At 37.4% G+C, this 17,835-nt stretch overlaps 1 protein-coding gene and 1 pseudogene across 1 annotated transcript in view; one reads left to right on the forward strand and one right to left on the reverse strand.

Annotated features, from left to right (window-relative positions):
• CD200R1 (CD200 receptor 1) overlaps positions 1-17,157 on the forward strand; it is a 40,536-nt gene extending 23,379 nt beyond the window's left edge. The window contains exons 2-7 of the mRNA XM_072613999.1: positions 3,714-3,797; positions 4,534-4,851; positions 4,939-5,187; positions 14,022-14,127; positions 14,886-14,934; positions 16,130-17,157. Of these exons, the coding sequence (XP_072470100.1) occupies positions 3,714-3,797; positions 4,534-4,851; positions 4,939-5,187; positions 14,022-14,127; positions 14,886-14,934; positions 16,130-16,219 (896 nt within the window). The 3' untranslated portion in view covers positions 16,220-17,157. The remainder of the gene's footprint in view (positions 1-3,713; positions 3,798-4,533; positions 4,852-4,938; positions 5,188-14,021; positions 14,128-14,885; positions 14,935-16,129) is intronic.
• Positions 8,949-9,488, reverse strand: LOC140506638 (rho-related GTP-binding protein RhoC pseudogene; annotated as a pseudogene).
• Positions 17,158-17,835: the final 678 nt, after the last annotated feature.

Here is a 17,835-nt window from a genome sequence, read left to right on the forward strand (position 1 = left end):
TCTGCAGAAGACCCCATCTTCATACAACCACCTGAGAGGAATAAGATCCCTCTGTACCTTTTGTTTGTTGATTATTAAAAAGAAACATAAAAAATGGAGCAAATATTTAGCTTGGTAAAACAAAATGCAGCTTTATTTATTTCAATTCAGTTTACATTTGAGTCAATTAAATTTGTTTAGAATGAAGGATCATTTAAAAATTATTTTCAGTTTCAAATTCTCTTCCTCTTTCCATCCCCTCTCTGACCCATTGAGAAGGCAACAAATATGATGCCCGTTATACAGATGAAATCATGAAAAAATGTATTTCCATGTTAGCCATATTGTAGGTAAAGAAACAACCAAGAAAAATAAAGTGAAATAATATGTTTCCATCTATATTTAGACTTAATCAATTTTCTCTCTGGAGGTAGATAGCATTTTCATCAGAAGTCCTCTAGAATTGTTGCAAATCATTGTATTGATCAGAGTAGCTAAGTCCTTCATAGTTGATTATTGGTACAACATTGTTGTACAATAGTATTCCATTGCCTTCATATACCAGAATTTGATTAAACATTTTACAATAGATAACCACTCACTTTCTATTTTTTTTTTTTTTTTTGGCTTTCACAATACCTAAATGCAACTTAGCCCATTCTCCTTCCTCTTCATTTTTGGGCCCATCTGCACAATGGACTATCCATTCACTCTGTGTCACAGTCTGGACAATGGTCATCTTTCCTTTTGATTTATCCTGCATGAAATGTGAGGCTAATATGTTTTGTGTCATGGTGAATCTTATTTCATAACACAGCATTCATTTACAGATGTAATCTTTGAGATAACTTTGTTTAATAGGTTTCTGATTACACATCATTGCACTATTGGTAGTATTGCAAACTGATTCAGTCTCTTTTGGAGAGCAATATGGCATTACACAAAAAAGAACTAACTACAAAACTGTTGATAACTTTGATCCTAGTGATCCCACTACTAAGACTATAGCCTATACATTCTGTCTTATTGACAGCTAATAAAGAGACCTATTTTTACAAAAAAAAATTTAGCAGCAGTGTTCATAATGGGAAAAAAAACCCAAACCCAATCCATGTGTCAAATGATAAAGGAATAACTGAACAAATTGTGGCATATATGGATAATGGACTATTATCATGTTATGAGAAATTACAAATATGGAGAACAAAACAACATGAAGCTTATATTAAATGGTGCAGTCTGAATAATGGTAACTGACATTTGTTATCCAGTTTCTTCATCTGCAAAATGATGTGATTGGTCGATGAGGTTCTTTCCATCTTTGATATAGGATTCTAGAACCATCAGTATTCTTTCCTTATAGGTTACTGACTGCTATATTTGTTCTTTATTTATCAATAATTAAAAAATGTAAACATCTCAGTAATTTCATATCCTTTAAATCTAAAGAATAGCTGTTGGATATATGGAAAATTTTCATTGAAATTAAGCTATTTTTATAACAGGACCATAGGGCAGGTAGGTGGTGCAGGCCCTGGAGTCAAGAAAATCTGAGTTCAAATCTGGCCTGGGACACATTCTAGCTGTGTGACCCTGGACAAGTCACTTAATCCTATTGGCTTCAGTTTCCTCTTGTGTAAAATAAACCAGAGAAGGAAATGGCAAACCACTCTAGTATCTTAGTTAAGAGCACCCCAAATGGGATCATGAAGAGTCATACACAACTGAAGTGATTGAACAACAAATATCAGAATCCTATGCCTGGTTTGGACAGTCAAACTTTATTTTACTTGTGCAATGAAACATTCATCAAGAATTTAATATTCACCTACTATATGCCAGGCACTGTTCTAGACATTAGAGATAGAAAGATAAGTTGAAAAGTTGTCCCTGTATTGAAGGACTTTAATTCTACTAAAATAATAGGAAAGTTTATGTAAGAGAAACCTAAATAAGCCAACAATAAATAAATAAATAAATGGATGGGTTTAATTAGTTGATTTCTAAGGGTTCTTCCATGTCTAACATTATACTATATTATTCCATAATTTTATGAAATTGATATGCTTTGGGAGAGTTTTCCTGTACTCAGAGAAATTATTATGAGGCATTGATACTGGTCAGAGTCACTTGTCTCAGGTCTCCTAGACTTGTTTCAAGACTTTTGTAACTACAACTGTCCCAAAAAGAGGGAAATACCAGGTTATACTATATCATCAGTTGGGGGCAGCTAGGTGGTACAATGGACAGAGCACCAACTTGATGTCAGGAAGGCTCATCTTCCTAGGTTCAAATCTGGCCTCATACTTACTAGCTGTGTGGCCCTGGGCAAGTCACTTAACCCTGTTTACCTTAGTTTCTTCATCCGTAAAGGGATCTGGAGAAGGAAATGGCACACTTTGTCAAGCAAACCCCAAATGGGGTCATGAAGTGTCAGACACAGCACAACAGCAACAGCACCAGTGCATGTACCCACTAAGGATGGAGAAAAAGAAATAACCTAGAAATATTCATCAAAGCTAGATTAATGACTAGCAAGCTCACTGTCACAAAGGCAGCTAGATGTCCCACTAGAAATACAGTAGAGGATTTGGAGTCTGGAGGACCTGAGTTCAAATAGCTCCTCAGACACTTACTAGTTGTGGGATGTGGGCTGGGTCTCAGTCTCCTGATAGGTAAAATGGATTAATAATAGCACCTACTTCAGAATTAAGTGAGGCAACATACATTAATGTATTATCTAAAGATTAGCTATCATTATTATGAAGATTTTCAATGGGTGTGGACAGTGATACCTAAATAGCCGTCTTCAGTGGTATGGAAAAAAAAAGGTGGATAACAACACAAAGGATTAAAATTAGTATTAATTCTATTAATTAACTGATTGGTATCAGTGCTCTATCAGTTATGATTTTATAGATACCAAAAAAGACTTCTAGGCATCCCCTACTCAAATAATTCCCCTACCTGTGAAGTGATAACTAAAAATGTCTTCAACAGAGAAAAAAGCCTCTATTCTGTAATATGAATAGGGCTTAAAATACTTTGACTGCTAGGTAAGATAAGCTTATTAATTTTGATTTACTTGGAGGCATATACAACTGAAAGGAGGCCCTATCCTAATATCAAATGTATATTAGTAGAAGGGATAGAAGAAGCACTAATTGGAAGGGAATTTATCTTATACTGTGGTTGGAAAAAAGATACTCCATAGTCTAGCTTCAGTCTATCTTTCATTTTTATTTCATATTTTTATTTTTTACACATTCTTCATTTTATTCAAATTGAATTGTTAGCTGTTCTCTGAACTTTTCATTCTATCTCTCACCCTGGTGCATTTGCCCAAGTCCAATGATGTAAACGTCCTTCTTTCTCATCTGTGCCTCTCAGAATTTTTTTCCTGATTCAAGGTTCAGTTGACTCTGACAATTTTTCTTTGGTATCTTCAGAAGTGTGTGTTCCATTTATATTTACTTTTCTGTGAGTGTTTTATACTTTTTGGAAATTTGTTTTGGTCACTGTAATTTTTTAATACATTTATTGAAATGAATTGAATTTAAAAGCAAAAGGGATAATTGAGGGCATATTTTGTGGATGTGAGATGTTTCTTAGGGCTGTATGTCATTTCCATTACCTCATTGATGGCTACATTCCAAAAATAGTCTGAAGATAATGAAATAAAAGTGTTTTTTAAATTTAAGAAGATATGTCAATGTATATTTCCCCCCTTTCAGAATATAAAAGCACACAAGCAGTGACTCAAGTTCCACCAAGCAACATGTCAATGGGACAGGTGTCACATCAAAGCCTCAACAATGGTAATGTTCTTCCCTCAGTAGTTATGGTTGTGAGGTGTACACATGGGGAGTGCAGGCCTCCAACACTGCAGGGCCCTGTGTCCTTTCTCTTTTCAAGGAGTCTGCATGCTGCTGCTCTCCTGGGCCCAGTGTCTCTGTTGGAGGACGGGGCACTCACTTTGTCTTCCTGAGTCTATTCATCTTCACAGCTCAACTCTCAGCTACCTGGGCCACTTTTCCTTGAAGGTGCTTCCTGCCCTTCTTTTCCTTGCCTGTGTCTACTAGATATGGTGTCTCCTATTGGACAGTTAGCTCTGATGTAAGACTCCATGGCCTGGGAGGTTGGATTGGGAGGGGAAATTTCTCTCTGCTCCAATTCCTTCCTCCTTCTTCTACCCTCTTCTTTCCCCTGGCATGGCCAATCTTCATCTAGCTAATGGACAACTGCCTTTCTCACTCTATCAGGGAGAACTTCTAAAGGAAGGTTAATAGTACCTGGACATGTCTTTGCACTTCCTTTAATGCCTGCACACCTCATCACCTGATTCATCAACTATGCTGGGGGGAAAATCATTTTGTAGGGTCCCAACTCCTCCCTCTCCACAACTCACTGTGGGAATTTTAAGTGTTCATTCTATGAATTGTATAAGTTCACAGAGCTGGGAGTCAGGTCAGGAGCAAGCACCTCCTCAAATGGGATGCTGTGGGAGGAGCTGCTCCAGAAAAGTCTTTATGAATCTCTTGTTTTTATGTCCAGCTTCCAACTCAGTGTCTGTTCAGGTGAATACCGAGATTACCCTCTCCTGCTTTCCTCACCCAGTAAAGGATCTTATAATGACAACATGGAAAATACTCCTCAGAGACAAAGCTCCCTGTATCATAGCTTACAGAGAAGACAAGAAGGAAACCAAGGAAACAAACTGCTCTGGTGAAGGAGTAAAATGGGAATCTAGACCTGAGTGGAATCACATGCTTCAGATAAGCCCAGTGACTATTGATAACGATGGATACTATACGTGTACTTTTGTAACACCTTCTGGGAATTTCCAAACTGCCCATCACCTCACTGTGTTAGGTAAGGAACTGCTTCTATCAGGCTATTATGGGTAACCAGATCCAGTACTGGATAATAACTTTCTCTCTCTCTCTCCATCTTCTGTAGTGCCTCCTGTAGTAACCCTGTCTGAGGAGGAACTTGGGACTGTTATATGCAAAGCTGTTGCTGGGAAGCCAGCTGCCCAGATCTCCTGGGACCCAAAGGGAGACTGCTTCACTGTGAATGACACTCATGATGATGGGACAGTGACTGTGGAAAGCACTTGTAAGTGGAATGTTTCCAATGAGTCTGCCACCTGCTTCATTTCCCATTTGACTGGGAACAAGAGTCTGTCCATAGAACATCAATCCCAGAGTAAGTAGCATTTCTCTCTTATACTGTGTTTGATTCACTATTCACTCTTCCAGAGAAGTCATATTATGAGAGAAAAGTGGTATTCTAAGAGGTATAAGAATTTTACATTTACAGTTGTTTCAAAATCAAAGAAGAAATGACTGACCACAGAACAAAGATAGTGTTGTACATATTTTGGAATGGATCTTTTCTTCTTTTTTTTCATTCCTCTGCCAATGATGGTTGGTTTTATCCTGTATTCATCCTCCTTTGACAGGTAATTTGAAAGAAACTCATTTAAACAGGATGAGGGAAAACTATATCTGTTTGATTTGACTAAGGAAGTATTGAATTGAAAATTGAAGGTGACATGTAGCCCATTTAAAATTACTAGACCACGTAGAGTAAGGTGTGACAAGGAGAATAGCAGAGGAGATGCTGAATAACTCACAGGAGACAATAACCAGAGAAATGGGCAAAAACATATTCATGCCAGTGTCTTGGATAGTGTAATCAATAGAGACCTCAATTAAAACAGGTAAATAAGAACTTATGGTGTTGCTAAAATGTTATGAGTTGTGACTCATGAATGAATTAGGTAAATGGAAGGATATACATATATTTAAAAAGAAATCATCAAATAATCATGTATTATGTGTCTACTATATGCCAGACACTGTGCTAGAAATGTGAGATATAAAGACAAAAGTGAAACTATCCCTGCCCTCAAAGAGCTTACATTTTAATGGGAGAATCAACATGTATATATATGAGTACATAAAAAACCTATACAGAACATACATCAGAGCAGGGGAGAATTGTAGCAACTGGAGCATTAACAGCTAAGGGGAGGAAAAGGAAACACCATGAGAGGCCTCTCATGGAAGGCAGAGCTTGAGCAGAGTCTTGAATGAAGTCATGGACTCCAAGGGGCAGAAGTAAAGAGGGAGAACACTCTAGCTATGGGGTAAAGCCAGTGCAAAGGTGTCAAGAGGGGAGATGAAGTCTCATGGATAAGGAGCAGCAACGAGTGACTAAATATGACTGGACTATGAGTGATTGGAGGGGAGTAATATATAAGAAAGCTGAATGGATAGGATGGGACTAGGTTGTAAAAGCTTTTAAAGATTACACTTAATCCTAGAGGTAATAGGGAATCACCAGATTTTATTGGAGGGGGTAACATGGTCAGATCTTCACTTTAGGAAAATAATTTTGGCAGTGATCAACTGGAGTAGAGAGAGACTTGAGTGAGACACTTAAGAGGACTATTTCAATTATCCAGGTGAGAGTTTATGATGGTCTGAACCAGGGCTATAGCTGTGTGAGTGAAGAGAAGGATAAGAAATATTGTGCAAATAAAATAAAGATTTGGCAATAGAGTAGCTATGTGGAATGAATGAGAATAAGGAGTTGAGGATAGTAGATTAGAAGGAAGACACAGAAAAGCTGTATTCTCAAACAAGAAGATGGAAATCTGTATGGAAATCTGGAGAAATAATTGGAAAAAGCATGGTAAAAAGTATTTGGTGAAGATCAACAAGGAAGAAACAGTAAAATCATTATCATGGAAGGAGTATACTCCACAGACTACCTAGTCAGATACAGGAAATAGATGATCAGTTCCTTTTATAGGTCACCATCATAGAGAGACAATGTGATGGCAAAATGGAAGTCTTCAATCTATATAGTCCTCTTATGGTAGTCTTTCCCCTGGTAAGAGCAAATCAGCCAGTATATACTTAAATTATTCTGCTGACAATTTTATCTTTCCAAAGATAGAGAGAGCAAGAAAGAGAATAATTATTTAGTTCAACCCAATATAGAAGAAGCATTTGATACAATAAAAATGCCAGAAACCATGGGAGGAATTAACCATGTCACTTTATAATGTGTGATACATTATATTAGAATTTGTAAGAGATAAAAAAATGCGTGAGATAATTTGAGACACAGTATGATATGCTGGAAAGCAATCTGGACTAAATATCTAGAGACCTTGGTTTGAATCTTATGTAAGGTACTTACTAGCTGCAAATCATTTTATCTTTTGGAACTCAAATTTCCTCAATTTTGAATAATAATATTTCCTTGGTCTGTTTCACGGTATTGTTGTGAGGAAAGCATCTTGCAAATCTTAAAAGTGCTATATAAATTTGAGCTATCATTATTTTTTTGTACTTTAGGAGAAAATATTTTTAAAAATTTTGAGAAAAGATAGATAGATTCTCATGACCTCAGTCCCAGAAAGGGAAGTTAGGTCAAGAAATAAGGAAGATCTCAGGGGAAAAAAATGACCATGGAAATAAGATTATTGTGATAAAGAAAGAAGGGTGCTGAAGGAAAGCAATGTCTTTGTATGGCTTATTTTTTAATAAATTCAGCAAAAAAACAACATTTGTACAAAAGATGGAAGCAAGTGTAGGTCAATGAAGATGGTTACTAAAATAGTGTCTTGAAAATGACCTTATTAAATGACTTGTGAAAAAATGATAACATGAATGACTTTTTATAAGACCAAGGAAGAGACATAAAGAACACTTTAAGGGAGCAGGATGTTAACTAATGTTAACTCTTTTGTTTTTGTTTTATCTAGCAAGGAAAGTGATCTTCAGATTATTAAGGACAGATTGAAAAACAGTTAAGAGGGGATTGAAACTCCAGATAGTTCATGGGATCAGGAGAATCAGAGTGCCTCCCTAAACTTTAATGAGTTCCATTACCTGTTCCTGATGAATGGCATGCTAGGATAGGGAGAGAACTCAGAAATCACAGTCAATAACCTCTTGGAGGAATAGTGAAGAACTCAGTTAATGATACAGGATTGAAAGTGGACAATATTTGTTTGGTTGTTGTATTGGTGACTTCTACAAAATGTAGACTGTTGAGCTAAGCTTTGATTCCTGGGAAAAGTCTAGACTGCATCATTAAGGGATAGTTTATGAGGAATTAGAAAGGGAAGTGGGTGTTACTATAACTCAGCATAAGCTCATTAAAATGTTATATCAGACAAACCTCATTTCTTTGGTTAAATCTTTTTTTTTTCCAAGCTCCCATAGACTTTTATTGAGTGACTTCCACCAGGAACAATAATAGGAAATAATTCTCAGTCATACTTAAAGTGTGAGGGGAGGGGAATAGGTGGAGGAAGTCCTACTCGCTGGGAGACACTGAAAAAGACTCCAGAACTAGTTATGTAAAAAAAAACCAAGCAAGCACTGGTGGGGGATGCTTTATTGTTGTTGTTGAACTGTTCAGTCTTATCAGATTCTTTGTGACCTCCATGGACCATAGCATGTCATGCTTTCTGTAGAGTTTTCTTGAAAAAATACTGGAGTGGTTTACCATTTCTTTCTCCAGTGGATCACCTTTTGTCAGAACTCTCCACTATGACCTATCCATCTTGGGTTTTATTAAACAAGCCCCTCCACCATCACAAGACAGTGATCCAGGACCAGAATCTAGGGTGTCCCCTTAGGGCAAAATAAACAATAAAGACCACTTCCTCTTACTCCCTACCCCTGGTTTTTGAACATGGAAAGTACAGTCCTATTTCAGATAAGAGCAAGGGCTAAACTCTGACTCTCATGAGGATAAGAGAATGGTCCCTTTCCCCCTAAAGGATCTCCCCTACTCTCAAGATTAGGAGGGCATGATTAGAACATATGCAGCCTTGGGCAAGAAGGGACCAAGAACTAGCAACATGGAGTCCCACAGGGTATAGGTATGGGATGGCGCTGGTCTGGAGCTCAGAGGAGAGGGCAATTCTGCTGCTGCTGTTCTTTCAGACCCACAGGCCAGCCTGTGTGGTCATCTCAAACATTTCTTGGATTCTTTTTTTGGTCTTGGCAGAGTATGCAAGGTAGTGAAAGGCAGTGTTTCTATTGGCCACATCTGGCCCTCATGTAATCTCACAGGTTCCAACTTCATCTTGGCCAACTTTCTCTGGGGATGCTCATCCTGTCTCAAGTCTTTTTTATTCCCCATGAAGATGATGGACACATTGAGACAGAAGGGCTTCACTCCTAATATTCACTTTTTACGAGGTTATCAAGGCTGTTTGGGTCATCAATGGAGCAGCACATGAGGATGTCATCAGTGTTGGGGTAAGAGAATGGTCAGAGTGCAGTCTTCCAGACCAGCTGTGTCCCACAGTGCCAGCTTCACCTGCTTGCTTTCCACTTCAATGTCAGCAATATGTCCTCAAAGATGGGAGGGACATAAACCTCAGGGAATTTGTCCATTTTGAAGACAACGAATAGGCAAGTTTTCCCATAGGCACCATTCCCCACAGTTGCCAACTTCTTCTAAATTACAGCCATGGTTGGAACTCAGGCTCTACTTTTTGCTGCACAGTCATTGTAGCACGCAAAGAGACTGATCCCTCTTTTCCTTTTTTGAGGAAATGAGCTAGGTGACACAATGAATAGAGCACTGGGCCTGGAGTCAGGAAGATTTGAGTGCAAATCTGACCTCTGACACTAGCTGTGACCCTGGGCAAGTCACTTAACCCTGTTGGACTCAGTTTCCTCAACTGTAAAATGAGCTGGAGAAGGAAATAGCAAACCACTCCAGTATCTTTGCCAAGAAAACCCTAAATGGGGACACAAACGAGTCAAACACAACTGAACGACAACAACAACGAGTTTATCATATTGATAGGTTAGAGGATTGCTGTGGATTTAAGTGGATTTCAGAAAAGCATTTGAATATCTGGGCTGGATGGTAGTACAGTTAGAACCAATTAATAGAATAAGTACAAGGTGGAAGATCTGCAGTGGAGTGTTGTATGGTTCTGTCCTTGTTCTTATTCTGTTCAATATTAATGACTTGGATGAAGGTATATTTATCAATTGTGCAAATACCATAAAATTTATAGGCATAATAAATACATTTGATATTTGAACTGAGTTCCACAAAGGTTGGGACAGTGGACCATATTTAATAAGATATAATTTAATAAGAATAACTGTAAAGTATTGGGCTAAACACAAACACAGAAACAAAATCAAGTTATATAAATACAGTGAAGATGTGTATAGCTAGCATTTCTTCTGAAAACATCCATGGGATTTTGGTAGATTGAAAATTCATTATTAGTCAAAAATGGTCTTAGTGTTTCTAGCCTCATTGAATTTTTCAAGCCAGACTAGCCTTATTCATGATGCTTCATCTCCCATCTCCATGCATTTGCACTGGCTATATCCTGTGCCTGAAATGTACTCCTCACCTCTACAACATAAAATCCCCTTCTTCCTTCAGGATGTAGCTTAAACCCCATGAAACTCCTTCAACATGAAGCCTTTCCTGATCAGTTGCTAACACATTTCTTCAGTCTTCAATCAATCAATAAACACTTAATAAGCACCTGTTAAATGCTGAGCAGGGTGATAAGCAGTTCACATACCTTTTAATTACCTATTTCATACTTATTTGCATTTATTCTCTTTATTTTAGAACTCTTGTCTTCCCCATTAAAATGTAAGCTCCCAATGAGTAAAGATTGCTTCATTCTTTGTATTTGTGTCCTCAGAACCTAGAACAGTGCCTCAAACAGAATAGGTGGTTAGTATATGCATGATGATTGATTGGCTCATCATCTTCCTTCCCCAGGCACTGCTAAATACATTCACTAGATCAAGATCAAGGCCACAACTCTGAAGCAAGCCACTAGATGGCCTCCTTGGGACTGATAAGGGCAATCTCTCTTCTAGATCTAGACCCTCCAGGCTGACAATAGTGCATTAATCAACAGACTCACAGAAACTCAGAGAAAAAAAAAATCTTTAGCCATCTAATAGAGCCTGAACCCTGAGAAGGATCTCTGTCTACATGTCTGATGAGTGGTCATCCAGCCTTTGCTTGAAGACCAGATAGGGGTATTGGAAGTGGCATTGCGACCAAGACCCTGTTAGTTCAGTATCAGTAGATAAAACAAAATCACCATGAATTTGGTGATGAAATGAGATAGTCATGAGTCATCAGACAGTTAACAAAAGGTGATTTACTTTGCCCTAATATGGAAAGAATATGCCACAAGGTTTTAGAGGTATGTAGCTTCTATTGATGCGGCCTCCATAAGTCAGCAAACTTATTATATTGTGAGAACAGAGGAGTCCTGTGAAGGTAACATACCTGATTTTAGAAAGGCATTTGAATATGAGCAGGGTAGGGTATGGTGATTTGCATGATATTTATTCACCAAGTAGGATGGACCAGTTCTGCCTGAGCACCCTTAGGTGACCAGGAAGTTGTAAAGGAAACCATGGAAGTCAGAAGGCTTTGAACCCTTTGAAACCCACTTCAAAAGTCTAGGATACATGCTTAATTATTACATGCATTAATTATGACACAGAAATACAAAGCACACAGTTTATGAGCTGCTACCTGCCTTAGGTGTTCTCTTTTCCCATGCAGAAATAACCAGAGGAGAGAGCTATGTTGTTCATCTCTGCCAGGCCTTTCTTATTCACATTGCCCCAGCACCAGAATTGCTCTATATAGATGAGTACAGGAATACACAAGCCTCAGTTTTGCCAGCTAGATACAAACTAGGAGAACCTTCTTCCTTGCACTGCCTTAATTCCAATAATTGCATGTTCCTTAATGGAAATCTACTCAATGAGGCATCCCAAGACCTCTGGGGATCTGGACCTGAAGCCCCTTCCCCAATACATCTACCAATTTTCCAAGGATACATACCTAAAAACACATCATGGATTTCACACACTGATTTACATTTCTTCAGCTTCTGTATGAAATACTAATTCTCTCTCTTAAGACACAGTTATTCTGACCACTTGTTAACTTTCTACCCTCCACAAATTCAAACAGCATCAGAAACACTCAGGGAGAAAATTTTTTACTCCACCAACTACTAGCACCAGGAAAGTATCCTGACACTCTCTTATAGATTGGGGATTATTCACAGTTGTAGGCTACCTCTTCACAGTGTATCTGTCAGGCCTTTTTCCTGTCATGGACTCCTTTGAAGTCTATGGACTCCTTCAAATACTGTTTTTAAAAACTTAAGATGTGATTACAAAAGAAATTAATTATTTTGAGATTTTATCAAAATATTTTTTTTCAAAAGTTGATGGATCTCAAGTTAAGAACCCCTAACTTGGGCGATTATGAATTCTTAAAATCATATGATCATTTTCTCCTGTGGTTCTTATTGCTTCCATCATTCGTGAAATGGGTATGAATTTGACAGTGCTGTTGGAGGAAAGCACTTTTTAAAAATCTTTTTTTTAAATTTTATTTTAGACTCAAGGGCCAGAACACAAACACAGAATAGAAGAAAAATATCATACACTTAAATATTAGAACTTAAATACAAAGTAAGAAATAAAAGCATGCTGCATTCATAGCAGAACATAAGAGAGGGTTCAAAATATGCGATAATAAATTTTCATTTCAAGAAAGCCTGTGGAAAGCACTTTTTAAACAATGAAGTATTATAACTGTGAGATGATGGTACTGACCTGCATTTGTAGAGTAATTTATGGCCTTTCCAATCATGATGAAATTCAGCCTCCTGTGCAATACTTCCTTCTTCACTCTAGCTGAGAGAAGGTCACCCAGACTCTCCTTGAACATTTCCAGAGATACAGAATTATACACATAAGGAAGCAGTTCATTTTATTTTATTTGACTGTAATTGTAAGATAGGTTCTCCCCCACCCCTTTTTTGAGCTTTATATTGTTTCTAATATGAGGGATCATGGCATCACAGAAGAGTACTGGACTTAGAGTCTGAAAGTCCTGGGTTCCAATCATACCTTTGACAGTAGCCTTGTGACCCTAGGCAAGTCATTTACCTTCTTCATGCTTCAGGGAGCTCTGTGAGTCTTATGTGGTAAGTTGTTCAGGGTACTTCCACCCTGAGAGTTCCCATGCTGGATGATGATTACAGTTCTCAGGATTTTTTCTTTCCAATTATTTTGTATATCCCTTTTATTTCTGAATCTTAGTAAGTAGTACCTGGTTAATTTTGAGTAAGTTATTAGTGTTATTAGTTAACTAATAGCTAATTATGAGTTAACATAGCTATTAGTATTCCTCAAAGCTCTCTAGTTGATAATTTTGGGTAGATTTTTAGTGTTATCAATTAAATAAGTTAATTATTAGTTAACATAGTTATTAGTGGAGTAACTGGAAGCTCATTAGTTGTTTCATTTTCAGCATCAGTAATTCTCCATTCAGTCAATCCATCTAGAAAATGCTGAGTGGCTCTGCATGTTTTCATGAGAAAATGGTAAAACTAGAATCAATCATCATGCATGTATTAAAAACCTATTCTGTGTCAGGCACTGTTCTAGGTTCTGAGGATACAAATACAAAGAATGAAGCAATCTTTACTCACTAGGAGCTTACGTTCTAATGAGGAAGACAAGAGTTCTAAAATAAAGAGAATAAATGCAAATAAGTATGAAATAGGTAATTAAAAGGTACTTGAACTGCTTAGCACCATGCCCAGCATATAACAGGTGCTTGTTAAATGTTTATTGATTGAAGATTGAAGAAATGTGTTAGCAACTGATCAGAAAAGGCGTCATGTAGAAGATGGGGTTTAAGCTACATCCTGAAGGAAGAAGGGGATTTTATGTTGTAGAGGTGAGGAGGGAGTACCTTTCAAGCACAGGAAATAGCCAGTGCAAATGCATGGAGATGGAAGATGAAACATCATGAATAAGGAAGGCTAGTCTGACTTGAAAAATCCAATGAGGCTTGAGACACTAGGGTCATTTTGGTAAGTCAATTTCAAAATGAGATTCCCTAGAACTCTTAGGCTGGAAATGTAGCAAAAAAATTCTCAACATTATTAAAATATTATCTGTCTTTATTTAAAGGTTCCCGATCTGCTTTAAAATACCTATATGTGACCCTTCCTGTTGTTTCCTTGGTCATTCTGGCCATCGTGGGATTGTTTATTTGTAAGAAATCCAATGGCTGCAGGTATTGATTTAAATGTACATTTTAAATTTTTCTAGAGAAAAGACAGGGAGGTAGGATTTGGTTAGTGTGAATTACTTTAGGGAGGGCAACCCACTTTGTTTCATTTAGTTAGGAAAGGTTTCATGGAAAAGGTAGATTTGGGGGGTGAATGTCAAATGAAGGAAGGACTTTTATTAGCTGATGGAGCAACCAGAGGATATTCCAGGAATAAAGAATGTATTAGGAAATTGGGTAAAAGCATGGTGAATTCGGACTTGCAGGTCTTTGGGACTTGGAAGAGAGGGTGTCTACTAATAAATTATGCTGGGAAATTAATTATAGCAATGCCTCCCATGTACCAAGAAGAGACACCTTTAAGTATAATCTCCATCTAGTTCAAATATCTGTCTACCTTCCCTTCCTATTTGGAAATAAAGCACATGAAAAAGGCCCATTTCCCATCTTACCCTCCCACATCCTTAGTGTGAGTATTCTGAATTTCCTGCATGTGCTCAGCTCTTCCTGAGCTGAGATCAATGCATGTTCCCAGGAGTAGCATTTAGGGAGTGCTCGTAGCAGAGGAATATGTATTAGTTTCTTATTCATTATGGTTTTTTTGTCTTAGAAAATCTCTAAACTGCTTATTCCTATCAGGGCAAGCAAAGGAGAATAGAATGATATGGCCAGGAATTTAGTATTTCTTTTCATCCTGAAACCTAAGTAGAGATTTTCTGCAGTCATTCTTGTTTACTTTTGTTTTTATTTGCTTATTTTTACAGGACTTGTAAATCCTCAAAACCAGAAGCTGCTACTCCAGGGATTAGAGAGGTGAGATAAAGAGGGAAATTTCTGTGAATCTTTTTTTTTTTTAAATCATTCAGTCTGTCTTATGTCAAGGTTGGTGTTTTGTACAAAACCAAAACATTTTGTTTTTATCCCTTAGGGCTGGTCAAATTTGTTGTGGTCAACCTTTAGGAAGACCTTCCCAATCCAAGCTGAACTGAAATCTACTTTATTTCATATTCAAGCATATAACACTTGAGATTTTTCCAAATTTTCAAAACCATTGGAGAAAGCGAACTCATTCTCTCTACCCATTCCCATTTCCAGATTCCATTTTAGTTCGTTGTACCACCTTTCTTCAAGTCACCAAGGCCTAAAACCTGAGAATTTATTCCTTGGCCATAGTCACCAAATTTTGATTATTGTTTTTCTTTTAAAATGTCTCTTATCCATTGTTTCCTCTTCATTCACACTTTATTCATTCATCATTGTCTCAGTTTGTAATATTATAACAACCTCCTTTAAACAGTGTCAAGTAACCATAATTCTCTGTCTATGATAGATAGGTGTTCAGTAATTTCACACTGATTTATTGGTTAATTAATCTTCTTATTTCAATCTCTTCTGCCTAACCACTCTTTTCATCATGTCAGTACATGTTATGAATCTTAATCTCCCCATTGCCTACAGGATAAAATCCAAACTCCTCACCTGACTTTCAAGCCTCTTCTACAATCTGACTCCATCTATATGCATCCAGTTTTATCTGCCACTAACTCCAAATACATCTTTAGTATAGCTAGGCTGTTTTTGTTAGAACATATTTCTCATAAGCCTTTGCTGAGGGTCAAATAAACAAATACTTATGAAACACTGTGTATGTCTTTCTCCTTCTTCTCTATCTATTCAGATCTTACCCATCATTCCAGACCAAATCCTACTCTGAGGCCGTCTCTAACCACGCTAAGATACACAGATAGTGTCCTTCCTTAGAGTTCTATAGCACTCATGTACCATGTAGATTGTAGATACTCAAGAAATGCTTGTCCAATGTATGAAGCAACTCTTTGATTTATACCTAGTGTTTACTTACCTATGAGACTGATCACTTGCATCATGTATGGACTTGAGGGTAGTATCTGTAAGAAGTTTGGTCTTAATAGAATAACAGAGCAAGTTTCTGCAATGATTTTTGGTTTCTGAATTTGGAGTTTTAACTTTGGTTTCTGTATGAAATTAGGATGAATTGGAGCCGTATGCCAGCTACACAGAGAAAAGCAATCCACTCTATGATGCTAGGACAGAGGTGAAGATTTCTACAGCTTCATAAAGTGAAGACTTGGAGTTGGAGTTCCAGGCAGGAATCACCAGTTAGGACAGGTTAATCCAGGTGCAATAGAAACTGACTGCTGCTTATCATGTCCTGGGACTTCTGAGGAATAGAAGACCCTCTTCTGAAACTTTGCAACGTCAGAGACTATAAATAAGAGACATATTTCCTAATCGTCATCCTAAGTGAGATTTTTGGAAAACTTAGCAGCTACCAGCTGGTACTCTTATGAGCTGATGAATTACAGAGACATTCCAGCACTTGTCACTTACTAAGCCTTCTTCACTTGACTAATCAAATTCATATTCTTAGCTAATATAATAAAATATTGAACCATTTATTTAATCATTATTTATTTAGTTATTAATGTAGTCATTCTCGGATTGTTACCTTTTTAAATAGGTATAAAGTATATGTGTATACACATCTATAAATATATATGTGTATGTATGTGTACATACACATATGTGTGAGTATATGTATATATGTGTCTATATATACACATATTGGAATTATGAGACCACTATGATCTTCACTACCATTAGAAACATGATTTGATTTAAAGACATGGTAATTTGGAAATAAGACCATTTTGCCACCCTGAGTCATGTGGTAAAAATATAGTTTATTAATTATTGTGAAAATCAACAAATATTTCTAAAATACCTTCATTATTCTCAGCAGTAATCTAGGTGCTGTGGGAAATAAAAAAGAAGTATATGGTTCTTGCTTTTAAGGAATTTATAGTTTAACTGAGGATAGAAAGCTAACATCCATGAAACAATAGTAAATAATACAGGACAATTTATAATTATTTATAATTAAATGCCAAATTGCATGATACAGGCTAGGAATACTCTAGGGACTTAGATTCGAGTTGTACAGATAATTGAGTATAATCCCTTCATTTTCCAAATGAGTCAAATAAAGAAATGACTTGCTCAAGGTTACAAGTAACTGGAAATTGTAGTCATTGTGTAGTCAGGTCTGACTGTGACCTCATATGGGGTTTTCTTGGCAAAGATATTGGAGCACTTTGCTCTTTTTACTGATGAGGAACTGAAGCCAACACGATTTACCCAAGATTTGACCTCAGGAAGATGAGTCTACCTGACTCCAGGCTGAGTGCTGTATCCACTGTGCCACCTAGCTGCCTAGTAATTGGCAATGTTTGGATTCAAACTCAGGTTTTCTGACTCCAAGTCCAGAACTCTTGTCACTTCATCATGAAAATCAAGGAGGGCTAGAATGATCAGGGAAAGCTTTATAGAGGAGATGACAAGTGAGTACATGTTGAAAGATAAGCAGAATTTAGGTCAGTGAAGGGGAGAAAGGCAACTATTCCCAGCAAGAGGAACTCAATGTGTGTTCATCCTTCATTGCCAAAGAAGACCATGCAATCAGAGAAATAATGACATGACTTGCACTTGACTGTTTTGAGTGAGGGAGGGCTGTGCAGGTCACCAGCCTCACTTCTCCTCCAGAGCCATCTGAATCCAGTGACCAGATATTCATCAGAATGACTGGAGATGACCCAGAATGAGGTAATTGGGGTTAAAGGTCACACAGAGCTAGTGAGTGTCAAGTGTATGAGGTGAGATTTGAACTCAGGTCCT

The sequence above is a fragment of the Notamacropus eugenii genome, chromosome 5 (genome assembly GCF_028372415.1).
Source record: "Notamacropus eugenii isolate mMacEug1 chromosome 5, mMacEug1.pri_v2, whole genome shotgun sequence".
Lineage (NCBI taxonomy): Eukaryota > Metazoa > Chordata > Mammalia > Diprotodontia > Macropodidae > Notamacropus > Notamacropus eugenii.